This window comes from Anolis sagrei, chromosome 5 (assembly GCF_037176765.1).
Source record: "Anolis sagrei isolate rAnoSag1 chromosome 5, rAnoSag1.mat, whole genome shotgun sequence".
Taxonomy (NCBI): Eukaryota; Metazoa; Chordata; class Lepidosauria; order Squamata; family Dactyloidae; genus Anolis; species Anolis sagrei.
The window spans coordinates 184520728-184535138 of record NC_090025.1 but is presented as its reverse complement, the minus strand read 5'-3'; the positions used below and the strand labels follow the sequence as shown (position 1 = coordinate 184535138).

The 14411-nt window shown below is 40.6% G+C and overlaps 1 protein-coding gene across 3 annotated transcripts in view; it reads right to left on the bottom strand.

Moving 5' to 3' along the window:
* Window positions 1-14411, bottom strand: part of BCAT1 (branched chain amino acid transaminase 1) — an 87100-nt gene that overhangs the window by 37526 nt on the left and 35163 nt on the right. For all 3 annotated transcript variants that reach the window (XM_060776587.2, XM_060776590.2, XM_060776588.2), the window contains exon 2: window positions 10939-11007. In XM_060776587.2, the coding sequence (XP_060632570.1) occupies window positions 10939-11007 (69 nt within the window). The remainder of the gene's footprint in view (window positions 1-10938; window positions 11008-14411) is intronic.

Here is a 14411-nt window from a genome sequence, read left to right as displayed (position 1 = left end):
CAGAAAACATTCTGTCTGTAGTTGGCCAACTCTGTCCCTTCAAAATAATAATACCCAAATATAAGGTGCATCTACACTACAAGGCTTTGCAGTCTGATGAAGCACCAGCACTCTTTGATAAACCACAGCTCCCATTTTCTAATATCAAGGCTAGGGCATTGTTTCAAATCAAGATGTGGAGAAGGGCCTCCCCTGGAGATCTTACAATCAGGATAGCTTTTTACATTGCTGAAAAAGAACAATGAGAGGTTATGTATTGTCGAAGGCTTTCATGGCTGGAATCACTGGGTTGTTGCAGGTTTTTTGGGCTGTATGGCTATGTTGGAGAAGAGAATGCTTCTCGAGAGAATACTTCTCGAACATGGCCATACAGTCTGAAAAACCTACAACAACCCAATGAGAGTTCATCATTCAGCAAAAGAAAGCCTAAGCCAAAGTTCAGAAGGCTACTCTATCATTAGACATAAGCTAATTTCCTCTTCAACCAGGACATAGGAAAAGCAAAATCTCCCATTTTCGGAGCTCTAAGCTGGCAGTAAAATAATTAGCAATTCCTTTATTTGAAGTTTTTCACAATCATGAAGATCCTGAGACCCTAACTCCAGCAAACTTGGAGGGCTGACTGTAAACCAAATCAAGGTTTCTTGAGCATTTAAATGTGGTTCTTCTCAAAAGACAATTGCTTTTTTTCACCACCACCCCAACTAAACTGAGGAATTTGGGGAGGTCAGTGGGATCCCAAGATGGTGTTATGGTGGCATGATTCCCACCCATTTTCTACATTCAATTCCAAATAGAATCATAGAATCATAGAATCAAAGAGTTGGAAGAGACCTCATGGGCCATCCAGTCCAACCCCCTGCCAAGAAGCAGGAATATTGCATTCAAATCACCCCTGACAGATGGCCATCCAGCCTCTGTTTAAAAGCTTCCAAAGAAGGAGCCTGCACCACACTCCCGGGCAGAGAGTTCCAGTGCTGAACGGCTCTCACAGTCAGGAAGTTCTTCCTCGTGTTCAGATGGAATCTCCTTTCTTGTAGTTTGAAGCCATTGTTCCATGTCCTAGTCTCCAAGGAAGCAGAAAACAAGCTTGCTCCCTCCTCCCTGTGACTTCCTCTCACATATTTATACATGGCCATCATATCTCCTCTCAGCCTTCTCTTCTTCAGGCTAAACATGCCCAGCTCCTTAAGCTGCTCCTCATAGGGCTTGTTCTCCAGACCTTTGATCATTTTAGTCGCCCTCCTCTGGACACATTCCAGCTTGTCAATGTCTCTCTTGAATTGTGGTGCCCAGAATTGGACACAATATTCCAGGTGTGGTCTAACCAAAGCGGAATAGAGGGGTAGCATTACTTCCCTAGATCTAGAGACTATGCTCCTATTGATGCAGGCCAAAATACCATTGGCTTTTTTTGCCGCCACATCACATTGTTGGCTCATGTTTAACTTGTTGTCCACGAGGACTCCAAGATCTTTTTCACACGTACTGCTCTTGAGCCAGGCCTCCCCCATTTTGTATCTTTGCAAATAGAAACAGCCAGGGAGACCTAATCCAAACATATGCCTGTTTTTGTGATTGACATAATTTATACAGTCAACACCATTAAAACTTTTTCTTGGAACAGAATGGATTTATTATGCTGACATACACATACTATCCTCACAATAGATAGAACTACTAACAAAGGAAGAGCTAACATTCCTTTTGCATCAAGATCCTGAAAAATGTAGGAGAACCGGATGGGCAACCACAGATTCATTTCCTCAGTGGAAAAAACATTGAGGAAATGCTCATGCTGACTTGACAAAAGGTAAATCTGACACCAGCACTTCCATGCAGAGCAAAACCCAAGAGGAACATGTTTTGAGTGCAGCTGTGAAGAAATAACGAGAAGATCCATAAGACAAGAGCAGTGGTGGGGACATGATGACATTTAGTGAAAGGAGGTACACTATTTACTTAATAGAAAATGGAAGGAAAAGGGATAGATTCCTGATGTGTCTAAAAAAACCCTTTCTGATACATAAAAATATGGAAGTAAAACAGGCTCATGGGCATAAAAACACTACAGTGTAAAAAGGAGCTCCAATCCCAGAGTCTTTGTTAAATAAAAGTATGCCTACTGAGATCTTAACTTATATGGAAACTCAGCATATGGAAACTCTTATACTCAGAAAACTGAAACAAACTTTTTCTGAAATTGATTTTTTTTTCGTGTCAGGAGTGACTTGGGAAACAGCAAGTTGCTTTCAATGTGAGAGAATGGGCCGTCTGTAAGGAAATTGCCCAGGGGATGCCCGGATGTTTTGATGTTTTACCATCCTTGTGGAAGTCTTCTCTCATGTCCCCGCATGGGGAGCTGGAGCTGACAGAAGGAGCTCATCTGCACTTTCTCTGGATTTGAACCTCTAACTCGTTGGTCTTCAGTTCTGCAGGCACAAGGGTTTAACCCACTGAACCATTATGAAACTGATGAAAATCATAAAGAACATATACAATATCTGTATCAGTTTTGGTACTCCATATTCAATGGTGGTTCAATGTGTTAAACCCTTGTGCCTCTGAACTGCTTACCTGAAGTTTGGCAGTTCGAATCCGCAGGACGGCGGTGTGTTGTTGTTGTTGTTGTTGTTGTTATTATTATTATTATTATTAACATTTGAAGGTTGGATTTTGGCAGATTTGATGCATTGTGGCTTTGATAAAAATGAGAAAATATCTCTCAAGAATTGCTAAAACCTTCCAGACAACTTTATGGTCAATCTCTGCCAGAATCTGATGGAGGAGCTAGAGATTCCTAGAGAGGTGTTATCTCAGGTTGTAAAGTAGCATTTTTCATTTACAATTTCCCCACTTGTGCTCCTAATCCCAGCAAATGTGGAGGGCTTAATGTACTCTCCACTAAAAATTGAGCAAAATCATGTATTTGGCTGCAGACCATTCAAATCATTCAGTGGCAAAGAAAACAGATGAAATATCATAGCAGAGAATTGCCCGGGAGCAATAGAAACCGAGATTCTCACTAGTTTCTTAAGGGAAAAGGCAGCTACATGTACTAACATATCAAACAATTGCTGAGCTGTCTTTCCAGCAAAATGCTACAAAAGGTTTTTGAGCTACAACTTCCCGTATCCCCAGCCAGAATGACCAAGGGAGGTGGTCTGGAAACAATGAACAAAAAATGAATTTTGCTAGCTCTAATCTTGTCAGCCTGGCCAATACTTTGGTAAGCTGTTTTAACAGTTTATTTATTGCAAGGTGTGTGTGCAATTTTTTCCATCTTCGGTTTCTGAACTCAACACAGAAATGTGAACGGGGGTGCCATGTGATATGTAAGGATTTTGCATGGGATTTAGTCTACACAGAATGTCCTGCTGACGTTGGCAGAGGGGAAAAATTCTCTCCTGAAGGAATCCCTTTGGGTTCACCACAATCACCTATTAAGGCTTTCTGTATATATCTGTGGCTTTCCATCTTTCAATTCAGTTAAGAAATAAAAGTGTTTAATTCAATGGCCTTGTTGGATTCTGCGGTTGCAATTTAGTCACCAAGAAGATGTAATCAGGAGAGAGAGAAAAAAATGAAGGCTTCTTGGAAGAAAGGAAATGAATCAGGAGTTAACTACGGATGTAATTCATCGCTAATTTAATTCTCAAAGGAAGCAATAAGAAAATTTAGCAATTTCTTTTTTCCCCCTAATGCAAAAAGACTTAAAAAAACTATGTAGTTTTGAAGGCTATTTTCAGTCCAGGACTTATTTTGTGGAACCCTTGCATGTGGCTGTTTCTGCAGCATTTTCTGCATGGAAAAAAACTTCCTAAAACATCAAAGTGATTGAAAACATCATTCAAAATGACAACCGGAAATAATGTCACATCACTTTTGACACACCAAACCAGCCCTTCACATAAATTGTCTATTTTCAGTTCAGCAGAAGAAGTGGCACAGAGACTGAATGAGAAGCAGCAGGTGATAATGGAGAAAGTACTCTCCTCTTATATATAGATCTGTTAAGGAAACACAACACGAGCACAGAACTTATATTCTTCAGTCACACTAGATGCATGACCTTAGGTCAGTTTAGAGGTGGACAACCCACCTCTGCAGCAACTAGTACAGGAGATCTTAGGTCCTATTTCTTCATCTGAGAAGAACTTGAGCTCAGAGCTGGGAAGTTCTTGTGAAGCTACTGCCCACCCTTTGAAGTAGACAACTAGGGGTTTAAGAAGTCACAAACCTGACTACATAGAAAGAGACTGCTTACTTTTAATCTATTAAGGATTGTAGCATCTTCGGGTATATTCCAAAATTAGGAGGGCTAGCTAATATGCTCAAGACACAAAATGTTGGTTTGAATGTTGGACTATGATCCTGGAAACCAGGCATTGAATCTCCGCTCAGCCATGGAAACTTACTGGGTGGCCTTGGACACACTTTCAGCCTTAGATGAAAGCAAAGGCAAACTCCTCTAAACAAATCTTGTCAAGAAAACCTCATGGTAGGGTTGCTTTAGGATCCTTCCACACAGCCACTTAATCCAGAGTAAGGAAGTGGGATTAAAAATCCCAGTACTTGAAGGAGGGTCTACACTTGAGGTTCTCAATCCCAGAAAATGGTTCCATGGCATCCAGAAAGGTTTGCTTAATGCAGATTGAAGGAACAGCAAAAGGTATGGCAGAACATCCGCCGGAAGATTTCTTGTAATTTTCCCCCCAATCACACTCCGATATGTACTGCACCTCATAAGCATTTTGCTAAAGTTGCAGCACTGATGCGGATATAATACAGCATATTAAGGGGGTTTTCTGTCTCTTCTCCTCACCCTCACTCCTGATGCCTCCAAGTTTGCCCTCTTGGACCCTGTTTCCCTTGGGGGTCACTTGCCTACAACATTCTTGTGCCCACTGTGTCATTCCAAGCTCTGTTTCCTTTCAGTAATACAAAGAAATGGTTGGAGAGAGTTTTCATGGGAATTGCTTTCTAATTGTGCCTCCATTTAGCCATGTGTGTGTCCATGGCTCCCTGTTTACATCCCTCCATCAGCTGTTTCAGGATTTTCAAATTAAGATAAGTGCCGGAGCAGTTTACACCAATGTACCACAAGGAAGTCTCTCTCTCTCTCTCTCTCTCTCTCTTTTTTTTTTTTCTTTTCTTTTCTTTTTTTTTTTTTTTGAGAGAGAGAGAGAGAGCCCTGGGATATACAATACTCCAAAGCAGGACATTTTTGGCCTGATTCTGGATTTTATATGAACCTTTTTACCACATGTTTTTCATGCCATGCCATAATCAAGTGTGCATTATGGGTGCGTGTTTTGTAGCCACACACACACCCCATTAATCCCATTGTCTACCAGATATTCAGACCTGTGTAGATGGGCCCTTAGGGCCACCATAAGTTTTAAATGACTTGGAGGTAACCAACAAGAAGAAGTTAAGATGGTCCACATAATAAGCAACCCATTGTTACCCAAGCATAGAATGATGTCATGTCCAAAAAATGGTATGTCGTCCCTCCACATTTGCAATTTTTACTTTTGTGGATTTGATTATTCATTGATTTGATCAAAACGTTTTCTCTAGGAATCTCTAGCAACTACATGGTGTGATTCCATGGTCAATTTCTAGTGGATGTCAACCACACATCCTGCTGGAAGATCTAGAAATTTCTAGAGAAGTGTTCTCTCAGGTTAAAAAAATAGCAGTTTCGTTATTTGTAGTTTTACTTTTTCACAGGAGTCCTGTGTTCATAACTCCAACAAATGTGAGGGTCTGGCTATGTGCTAAACCCTGATTTCAAACGCAGTACTTGCCAAGTGACTTAGTAATAATAAGGGCTGCAAAATTCAGGGTAAACAGGTTGCATTACGCAGTTTGTCTTCCCTCAGGCTGTTTTAAGCCAAAATGACTGTGTGCCTACAGCCTCATAATTACTTCACTGCTCTTATGGGGAAACTGCTTGTTGGTTTGTTTCATTCTTTTTTAATTGCTGAGCCATTTTTAGAGGCATCAGCTTAAGAGAGCACAGAGGGGAAGCAAACAGAAATCATTTCCAGACTGATTCGGAGCTTGGAGGAATCTCTATGTTGTAACATCACTTGGAATGACAAGTTCTCCGAGGCAGGCAATATATTTCCAGCCAAGCTTGGCTGTTGCCAGATCTGCATCTAATATGAAGTTAAGTAACAGAGCCATAAGGCATGGCAGTACTTAGTGCTAAGACTTTAGGGTGACCTGGCTGTGTGTGTGTGTGTGTGTTTTAAGGGTTTGTTCCCGAGGGACCATCTGTCCCTTCCACTGCCGTGCTTCTTAGTCTCTCTGGATTTAAAATGTTCTCTGCTTTCTAAGACAAAGGGGAAAGAGTCTGACATACTTTAAACCAATATTCTGTCTCTTGCTGGGTAATTGTGAATGCAGCTATACTTTAGTTAATTGAGGATATGAGTCCTTGAACATTCTGTATATACTCATGTATAAACTGACCTCATGTATAAGCCAAGAGCAGCTTTTAGGACCAAAATTGTGGATTTTGATATGAACCACATATAAGTCTAGGGTCGTTTTACAGAGGGTAAACACCAATGCCCTCCCAGCACTACTGTCATTTCCGTATGCATGCATTCAAAAAGGCCAGAGGTGGCATCACAGTGAACAAAATAGAGACCGTTGGTGCTTCTTTTATGTTTTCCTGTTATGGACTAAACTATTGCCTCTCACCGGTTTACTCAGGGTTTGTCCAGACAGTACCTTTATTTCAGGAGCAACCACAGCAAACAGGAAGGTGGCCAAATGCCATTTCCCCATAAACATGAAACCAATTGCGATGAACGGCAAAAAATGCAAAATTTTCAGGGAATTTCAATTTTGAGCTGAAAATCTGCATCTTCGAATGCCTGTATGTCCCTGCACTCGGAAATCACAGGATTTTTTATGTGGGTTTGTTCCGGCATTTTAGATTTTTGTTCCTGATTGGTCAGTTCCTAGAAAGAAGGTGACAGTTAAGTAGAAGGCAAAAACTTTGTTTGTGCTCCAGAAACTTCATGAAACGTGTGGAGGGCACATTTTCTCTAGCCAGGACAAAGTTGTGGCCCCCTAGTCAACATTGTAGAACTTTTCACAATAAAAGCAATTAGGAATAGACAGACATGTATAACACAGGAACAACACCCTGTCTGCACAGATGGCTGTGCAGGAAGGGAACTAATACAATGATTCACATCTTTGCATGTTTGCATCTTATTTTTTTAAGGCTATTTTTTTTTGGCAGAAGTCCAGTGGCAGCCATCTCGGGGGCTGTAAAATCCCATGACAAAGCAGCAAGTGTGGACAATGGAGGCAGAAATCATGGGACCAACAGGTCTGTATCTGAACATCTTTTCAGGTCCCGGGATTTTTTGCCCCCGACTAAAGCATGCAATTTAGTGCTGTCTGGAACCATCCTCAGAGACAGGTATGGTTCCCTTTTAAATATGGGTTAACTCACAATGACCCATGGATAAAATGACCCAGGTTTTTGAGGATGCTTTTTGATGAAAACTTCTAGACTTATACATGAGTATATAGGATACTACTTTAACAGAAATAACTAGGAATTAATAGGGATGGATTTCTCTAATGTACAAAAGAACATTACTGTGATGGGAGGTACAAGAACTACATTGCCACATATTTATCAGGTGATATGGAGACGATTGGTGATTGTTGGTTGATGATGATAGATAGATTTCTGTATACTGCTTAATCATCAATCAACATCAAAACTGGAGCCTAACTCGATATTGCAAGCATACCTCTGTTAACAGAGCCTCTTATAGAGAACCTCCTTTTCTACAAAGGCTTTCTATGCACACACAGCCCTCTGTTTCCATCTCATCTTCTGTCTAGCATTGACATTAGGAAGCCTTGTCTTACTCAACTGCCGAGTATGCCTGCCCTGTTTGGCATAGGTCTGCCCATGCAAAGCAGGTGAACATAGCATTGGATGAAATATGCAGAATAATCACAGGATGTCTTAACCTAAACCTGTTGATGAATTCTACAAGCTAGCTGGCATTGCCTCCCCTGATGTGCAATGGGAAGTTGCTGCTAAATGTGAGAGAAATAAGGTTGAACCCTGTGAAAGCCACCCACTACATGGCTACCAGCCTCCTCCCAGCAGACTCAAATCAAGGAAAAGCTTTATGAGAACTACCACTCCTCTTGGCATCCCCCCAGCAACAGCAAGGGTATCCCTCTGGGCAGCTAAACCAGGAAACCCCAACTGAATGGCCCCCACAAGGGTCTTCCTCCAGGGGCAAACCAAGAATGGGCAACTTGGAAGTCCCTGAACAGACTAAGAAGTGGAGCGGACAGATCAAAAGACAACCTGGCAAAATGGCACTACCTAAAAGAATCCCACACCTTGTGTGACTATGGAGCAGAACAGACAACTCCGCATCTGTATGCTTGTCCACTATGCCCTGCCTTATGTACAGAGGAAGAAATATTGGAGGCTACAGACAATGCCATTGATATTGCCTGTTTTTGGTCAAAAGATATTTAGCCATCTGCACTCCTTCTATTTTATCGGTTTTATACTAATTTATGCAATGCTTTTGATGCAACAGTGTGTCTGCAATAAACAAATGCTGAATTGGGAAAGAGCATGGTTTTACACTAAGTATTTCTGACTACAACAGACAAAGTAAACAGCACACCCCCCCCCCCCCCCGCCGCCGCCAGAATCCCCTACTGAGTGTGCATGAGCAGAAAGGCAAGGAGAAAAGGAAAAAGAAAATAAGCCTGTTTCAGCAAACTGAAAAAATATATATAGTTCTGTAAGTATGGCCAGCAAAAAGAAAATCAAGCAAAGGAGGATGCTGATAAAAGAAAAAGTCACAACTGAATGCATTTTATTAGAAGCCTTTAAGTGGCCTCTTGAAGGTTTTTGCTTACTTATTCAAGATTCACTTGACTAGTTGTTTCCCTTCACAAGTCCATATTTTTGTTGTTATGTGCCTTCAAGTCATTTCCAACTTAGAGTGACTTTTAAGGCAAACCTATCACAGGATTTTCTTTGCAAGGTTCATTCAAAGGATTGCTGCTGCCTTCCCTTAAGGTTGAAATGACTTGCAAAAGGCCATCCAGTGGGTTTCATGGTAGAGTGGGGGCTCGAACCCTGTTCTCCAGAGTCATAGTTCAACACTCTAATTGGTTTCTATTAAATTTGAGTAAAAACTTCCCGGAAACGTTGCCTTGCATTGCATCAGGTATAGCTCACAATGACATACTGGTGGGAGAAAATCTGTTTTCCCTTTATCCTATTTTGACAACTGCAACTAAATTCAAAGGAAATAGGAACCGACGACTACTATATCAAGTCACAGTTAATAAAAAGGATTCCACGGGATTGAGTCATGGAAGAAAAGCTGTATCAAATTGTATTACTTCTACATGCAAATGCACCTGAAAGACTTGCAACACAAATTGAAAGAGCCTTCAAGTTTTAATAATAATAATAATAATAATAATAATAATAATAATAATAATAAATTATTTATAACCCGCCCTATCTCTCTGAGATGACTCGGGGAAGCTTCCAGCAAAGTAACAAAGTGGCAAACATTCAATGCCAAATACAAACAAATAAGAAATCAAAACAGTGGATAAAACAATCTCTATATAAAATGATACAACTAACCGAAAAATTATCAAAAATTAAACTCAAATAAAAATAACATAACACATCATATGATAAACTCTTTAAAATGAGATTTAAAAGGCATTGAAAGCTCAGATAGTTTACAGCATCCAATGGGTTGTGGTAGGTGTCCAATATCAAAGCAAGGATATACATGGAGATGAACTAGTCCTCCTCCTCTCCATAGGCTAACGTTCATAAGTAAGTTTTTAAAAATCTTTTTAAAGGAGAGGATAAAAGGGGCCATTTTTAGTTCTTTAGGGAGGGAGTTACAGAGGTAGGGAGCGACCACTGAGAAGGCCCCCTCTCTTGTTCCTACCAACTGTGCTTGAGACGGGGGTGGGACTGAGAGCAGGGCCTCCTTCACAGACCACAGTGCTCATGCTGGTTTGTATACAGCAGTGGTTCCCAACCTGTAGTCCATGAACCACCAGTGGTCCTCAAGACCTAAAATATAGTCCACGACCTCATCATTACTACACCATTGCAAGGTGAGCAACTGGTGCTGGGGCAATGGAGATGTCGGGAGGGGAAAGGAAAGGCACAACAACACGCCTCCTGACTGCTGCTTCTTCTCCTCCTCCTCCCTCTCCCTGAGCGGAGCCGTTCCATGTGGCACCTGGAAGCGGGGGCACCTTGGTGTCTTCGTTTTTAGGCCTGTTCCTGGGGTTATTTGGGGTGCTGATTCCGAAAATTGCATTGGATAGATCACATCAGCTCTAGATTATTAAATATGGTTTTCTGTGGGCAAGCAGTTAGCGACTACTGGATGGCATATGTTCTGTATCAGAAACTAGAGCTGATGTGGTCTATCCAACGCAATTTTCTGAATCAGCACCCCAAATAATCAAACCGAATCTAAAGTTGACCAAAAACTGATTCATAACCCTTTTGGTACTGATGTTGCAGTGTGGTTCTGGGTCAAAGTGGACCCTGTTCAAGTGGTCTCTGGTCAAAAAAGGCTGGGAACCACTGGTATATGGAGATGTGGTTTATAAACTGTCTAGGCCTGAAAAAGAAGAAAGGTTAACTTTTCCATTTATCTTTAAGCAACTTCCAGTAATTGATCCAGAATTCTGGCTGAATGATAGCCAGCTTTCTAAAGCATAATTTTACCCTTTAACTTCACCCTTTCCCTGCAATCTTGCAGTGTTCATGACACTACAAATTGATTTTTTTTCCCGTAACTTAAGCACACCCTTTTCTCTCTGTCTAGTGGAGAACAGCTTCAAGCACTTCTGTTTTTGCAAATAACATACCTTGAAAGACTCGGTCACGTGTTTTGCGGCTGCCCCCATACATCCAGCTGCACAGTCATTTTGGCAGCCCTGCAATTGAACAAAAACAAAACAAAAAAGTTATTTAAAAAGAAAACCCACAAACCAAGTATCGGTTATGCTGTAAAGAAGTCAACACCTGTGCAATCATGGTTTTTTGTATACTCAAAAGGGGAAAATGAGACACTTTGTGGGTGCCTGGGGAATGTGCTGAAACATTACCTGACATTCACATTTGACACAATTCATTTTGGTACAAGACAAATTGCTTTGTGCTTTTCTCATTTCCGGCTCATGAAGGGATTGGGCAAATCCGACTTTACCCCAGTGCATGGGACCCTGAACACTACGGAACAAGACCACAATTGTTTCCAAATTAAAAGCTGAACAAGTTGTCCAGTTTCACAAAAGTTTGTAATTCTCCTAAGTCAGTGGATTGCCTAATTACTTAAGGTATTTTGATGTTTACTATAGTCTATCACACTGTGATTAAACCAAATAAATCAAGTGAATATTTAAATCATTACAAATATATGTCAAGAAATGTTTACAGTGGTGTTGAAGTTCTACTGCCAAGAAATCTAGGTATTTTGGTGACCCCTAAAGTTATGCATCTTCCTCGCTTTGAACTTAATGACCTTAGATTCCTTGCATAAATACCTTCTTCAGCAATTTCAACAGCAAAGGCGTGTTCAGCATGTAACTTGAATTCTCGCAGGCAAGTTTCTAAGTGACAATCGATGTTTAGAGTACATACTTACACAGCTGGTACTCTAGACTTTAGTGTACAAACTAAGGTAAGCAAGCAAAGGATTCTGAATATTAGAAAGATGTCACAATACAGTGACTTCCATTCATCTTCCCTGTTGATGTCCTTCAAGCTTCTTAACACACTCCAATCAAATATTCATTTTCTTTTCTGAAGGTGTTTTGGTTATATGAAATTTACATATTTAAGCTCTACACTGTCTCAGGAGCTAATGATATTCTCTTGAGTTTCCACCTGCTGCTCCTCTTCATTTCTCTATGTTAGTTATTTTTGTCATGGTCTTCTCTGATGTGTCTATACAAGAAGTGGGCAAACGTGGTAGTAATTTCAGATTAGTTAGCTCTCCATACGTAGGGATTCTGCATCCACGGATTCCAACATCCACAGATAGAATTTTAAAAAAAGGTTCTAAGAAGTAAAACTTGATTTTGTCACTTTACATAGGGATATCATTTTACTACACCACTGTATATGGAACTTCAGCATCCGTGGATTTTGTTATCCACAGGAGCTTGGTAATATATTGAATATACATATAAAAACAGCTATAAAACATCAGCACCACTAAAATCCCACCCTATTTTCAGTTAAGATTTGACAGCCTTCTCTCCAGGGAAGCATAGGAAATTGGCACAGAAATTAGTTCACAGTTGTACTAGTAAGTTTCAGTTGTCAGTATGTGTGTGTATTTCAACAGATTTATATTGCACAGGAAGCTGCTCTGTGGTGTGTCAGATCACAATGTCATCTCATTGTTCTATTTCGGGTAGGATGGAACATCCTGCAGCTCTCCAGAAGTTGTTGGGCTTTACCTCCCATCTGTTCCAGGCAATATGGGTAGTAGCCTGGATGATGGGAGCTGCAGTCCACCAGCGTGAGCTGGGATGAATATTGCTCAGATGTGTTCTAGGGGAAAAGTTGTAGTTCAATAGTACTGGGTGTGCTTCAGTTCAATCCCAGTATCTCTTAGGGCCCTTCTACACTGCCACATAATTCAGATTATCAAAGCAGATAATGATTATACACTGCAATATAATCCAGTTCAAAGCAGATAATCTGGATTTTATATAACAGTGTAGAAGGGAGTTTAGAAGGGCTGGGAAAGACTCCTACCTGAAACCTTGGGGATCTTTTACTGTCCTATGAGAAAGCTGGATCAGATATACTGTGGCTTCGGATAAAGCTGCGCGGTTTAAACCCAACATTGTTGACACCAGAAATGGGGGAGCATGACCTTGAAAATGTGGTTGGACTACAACTATCATCACTCTGCGTGGATTATTCTGTCTAGGATTGATGGGAAGCACAATCCAACAAAATTAGTCTGGCCAGATGTTCTGTATACCTAGTTGATCCTCTCTGGAAAAATTAGAGGTAGGAGTCCTAGAAATTCAAGGAAATACATTGCAAGAAGGATCTCTTTTGCTGAACTTGGGTCCTCATCAAAGAAGAACCTTTACTTATTACAATATAGTATATTGCCTTGAAAATAACTACTAGGTTTTTTTATCTCTCTAACACACACACCCTGCAAAACAAAGTAGTCTAAACAAAGTTACTATTTTAAACAATAACGATAGCAAGACTTTCTTGTTAAACAAGCAACAGCAGTTGTAAATCTCTCTTCTATATAACCATTAGAAAAACAGGCACCTAGTATAATAATAGCATCAGTTTAGTCTTTGCATATATTGCACTGCATGTGTTTGCATGTGCATAAATGCAGCATCACCTGGTGACTTCCACATCAGGGAAGCATTAAATTCAGGTGTTTGCCTGAAGACCAAAGTTGCTACCCAAGGTCCTGAATCCTATGTCAAAACTAAGTTGTACATTTTAGTAGCTCCTTTAACATTTGGTCTAAGAAATAGAGAAATCCAGATTTGTAGCAACTACATAGGGGGCAATGCATGTGTATGTGTGTCTTATATCCATTAACAGGCTATATAATATATATCCCTAAGTCTGGCAGGAACCAAAACGGTTTGAAGGTATGCGGTGCACAGCTGGCCTCTCCTGACAGATCTAGCAATTCATATTTCTTCAAGATTCAGTGTCATTCTTCAGTGAAATGCAATCACTTCAAAAGCAACGGGATACTGTTGCTATGAAGTCTGCAAGGGAAGGTTTTTTTTTTGGTTTTTTTTTTGCTATTCTTTTCTTTAAACCAACTGAGGTTACAACTCTTATAGCTGAAGCTTGACTCAATGGCAACATCACATTATGCCTGGCAAAGCAAAATTCATGCGGTGGTAGAAAAGTGGTCTACTGTGATGTTATAAAACAAGAATATGGACTGCTTGCCCCTTCAATTTCCTTGTCATTGGCCCTAGCTAGCATAGTAGTGAGAGATTATGAAAGTTGTAGTTTCGAAAAACATCTGAAAGGCCACACCTGGTTGGTGCACTGCCTTTGTCTTGTTTGAGTTGCAAATCACAAGAGTCTCTTTTGGTCAAAGTTTCTGGAGAAATATACTTGGTCAGACCAGTGGTTATCAACCTGGGGTCCCTAGATGTTTTTGGCCTACAACTCCCAGAAATCCAATCAGCTGGTAAACTAGCTGGGATTTCTGGGAGTTGTAGGCCAAAAGCATCTGGGGACCCCAGGTTGAAAACCATTGCACTAGACGAATTGACAGCAAATTTGGACGCAATACACCTATCAGGCCAAAAAGTGACCATCACTC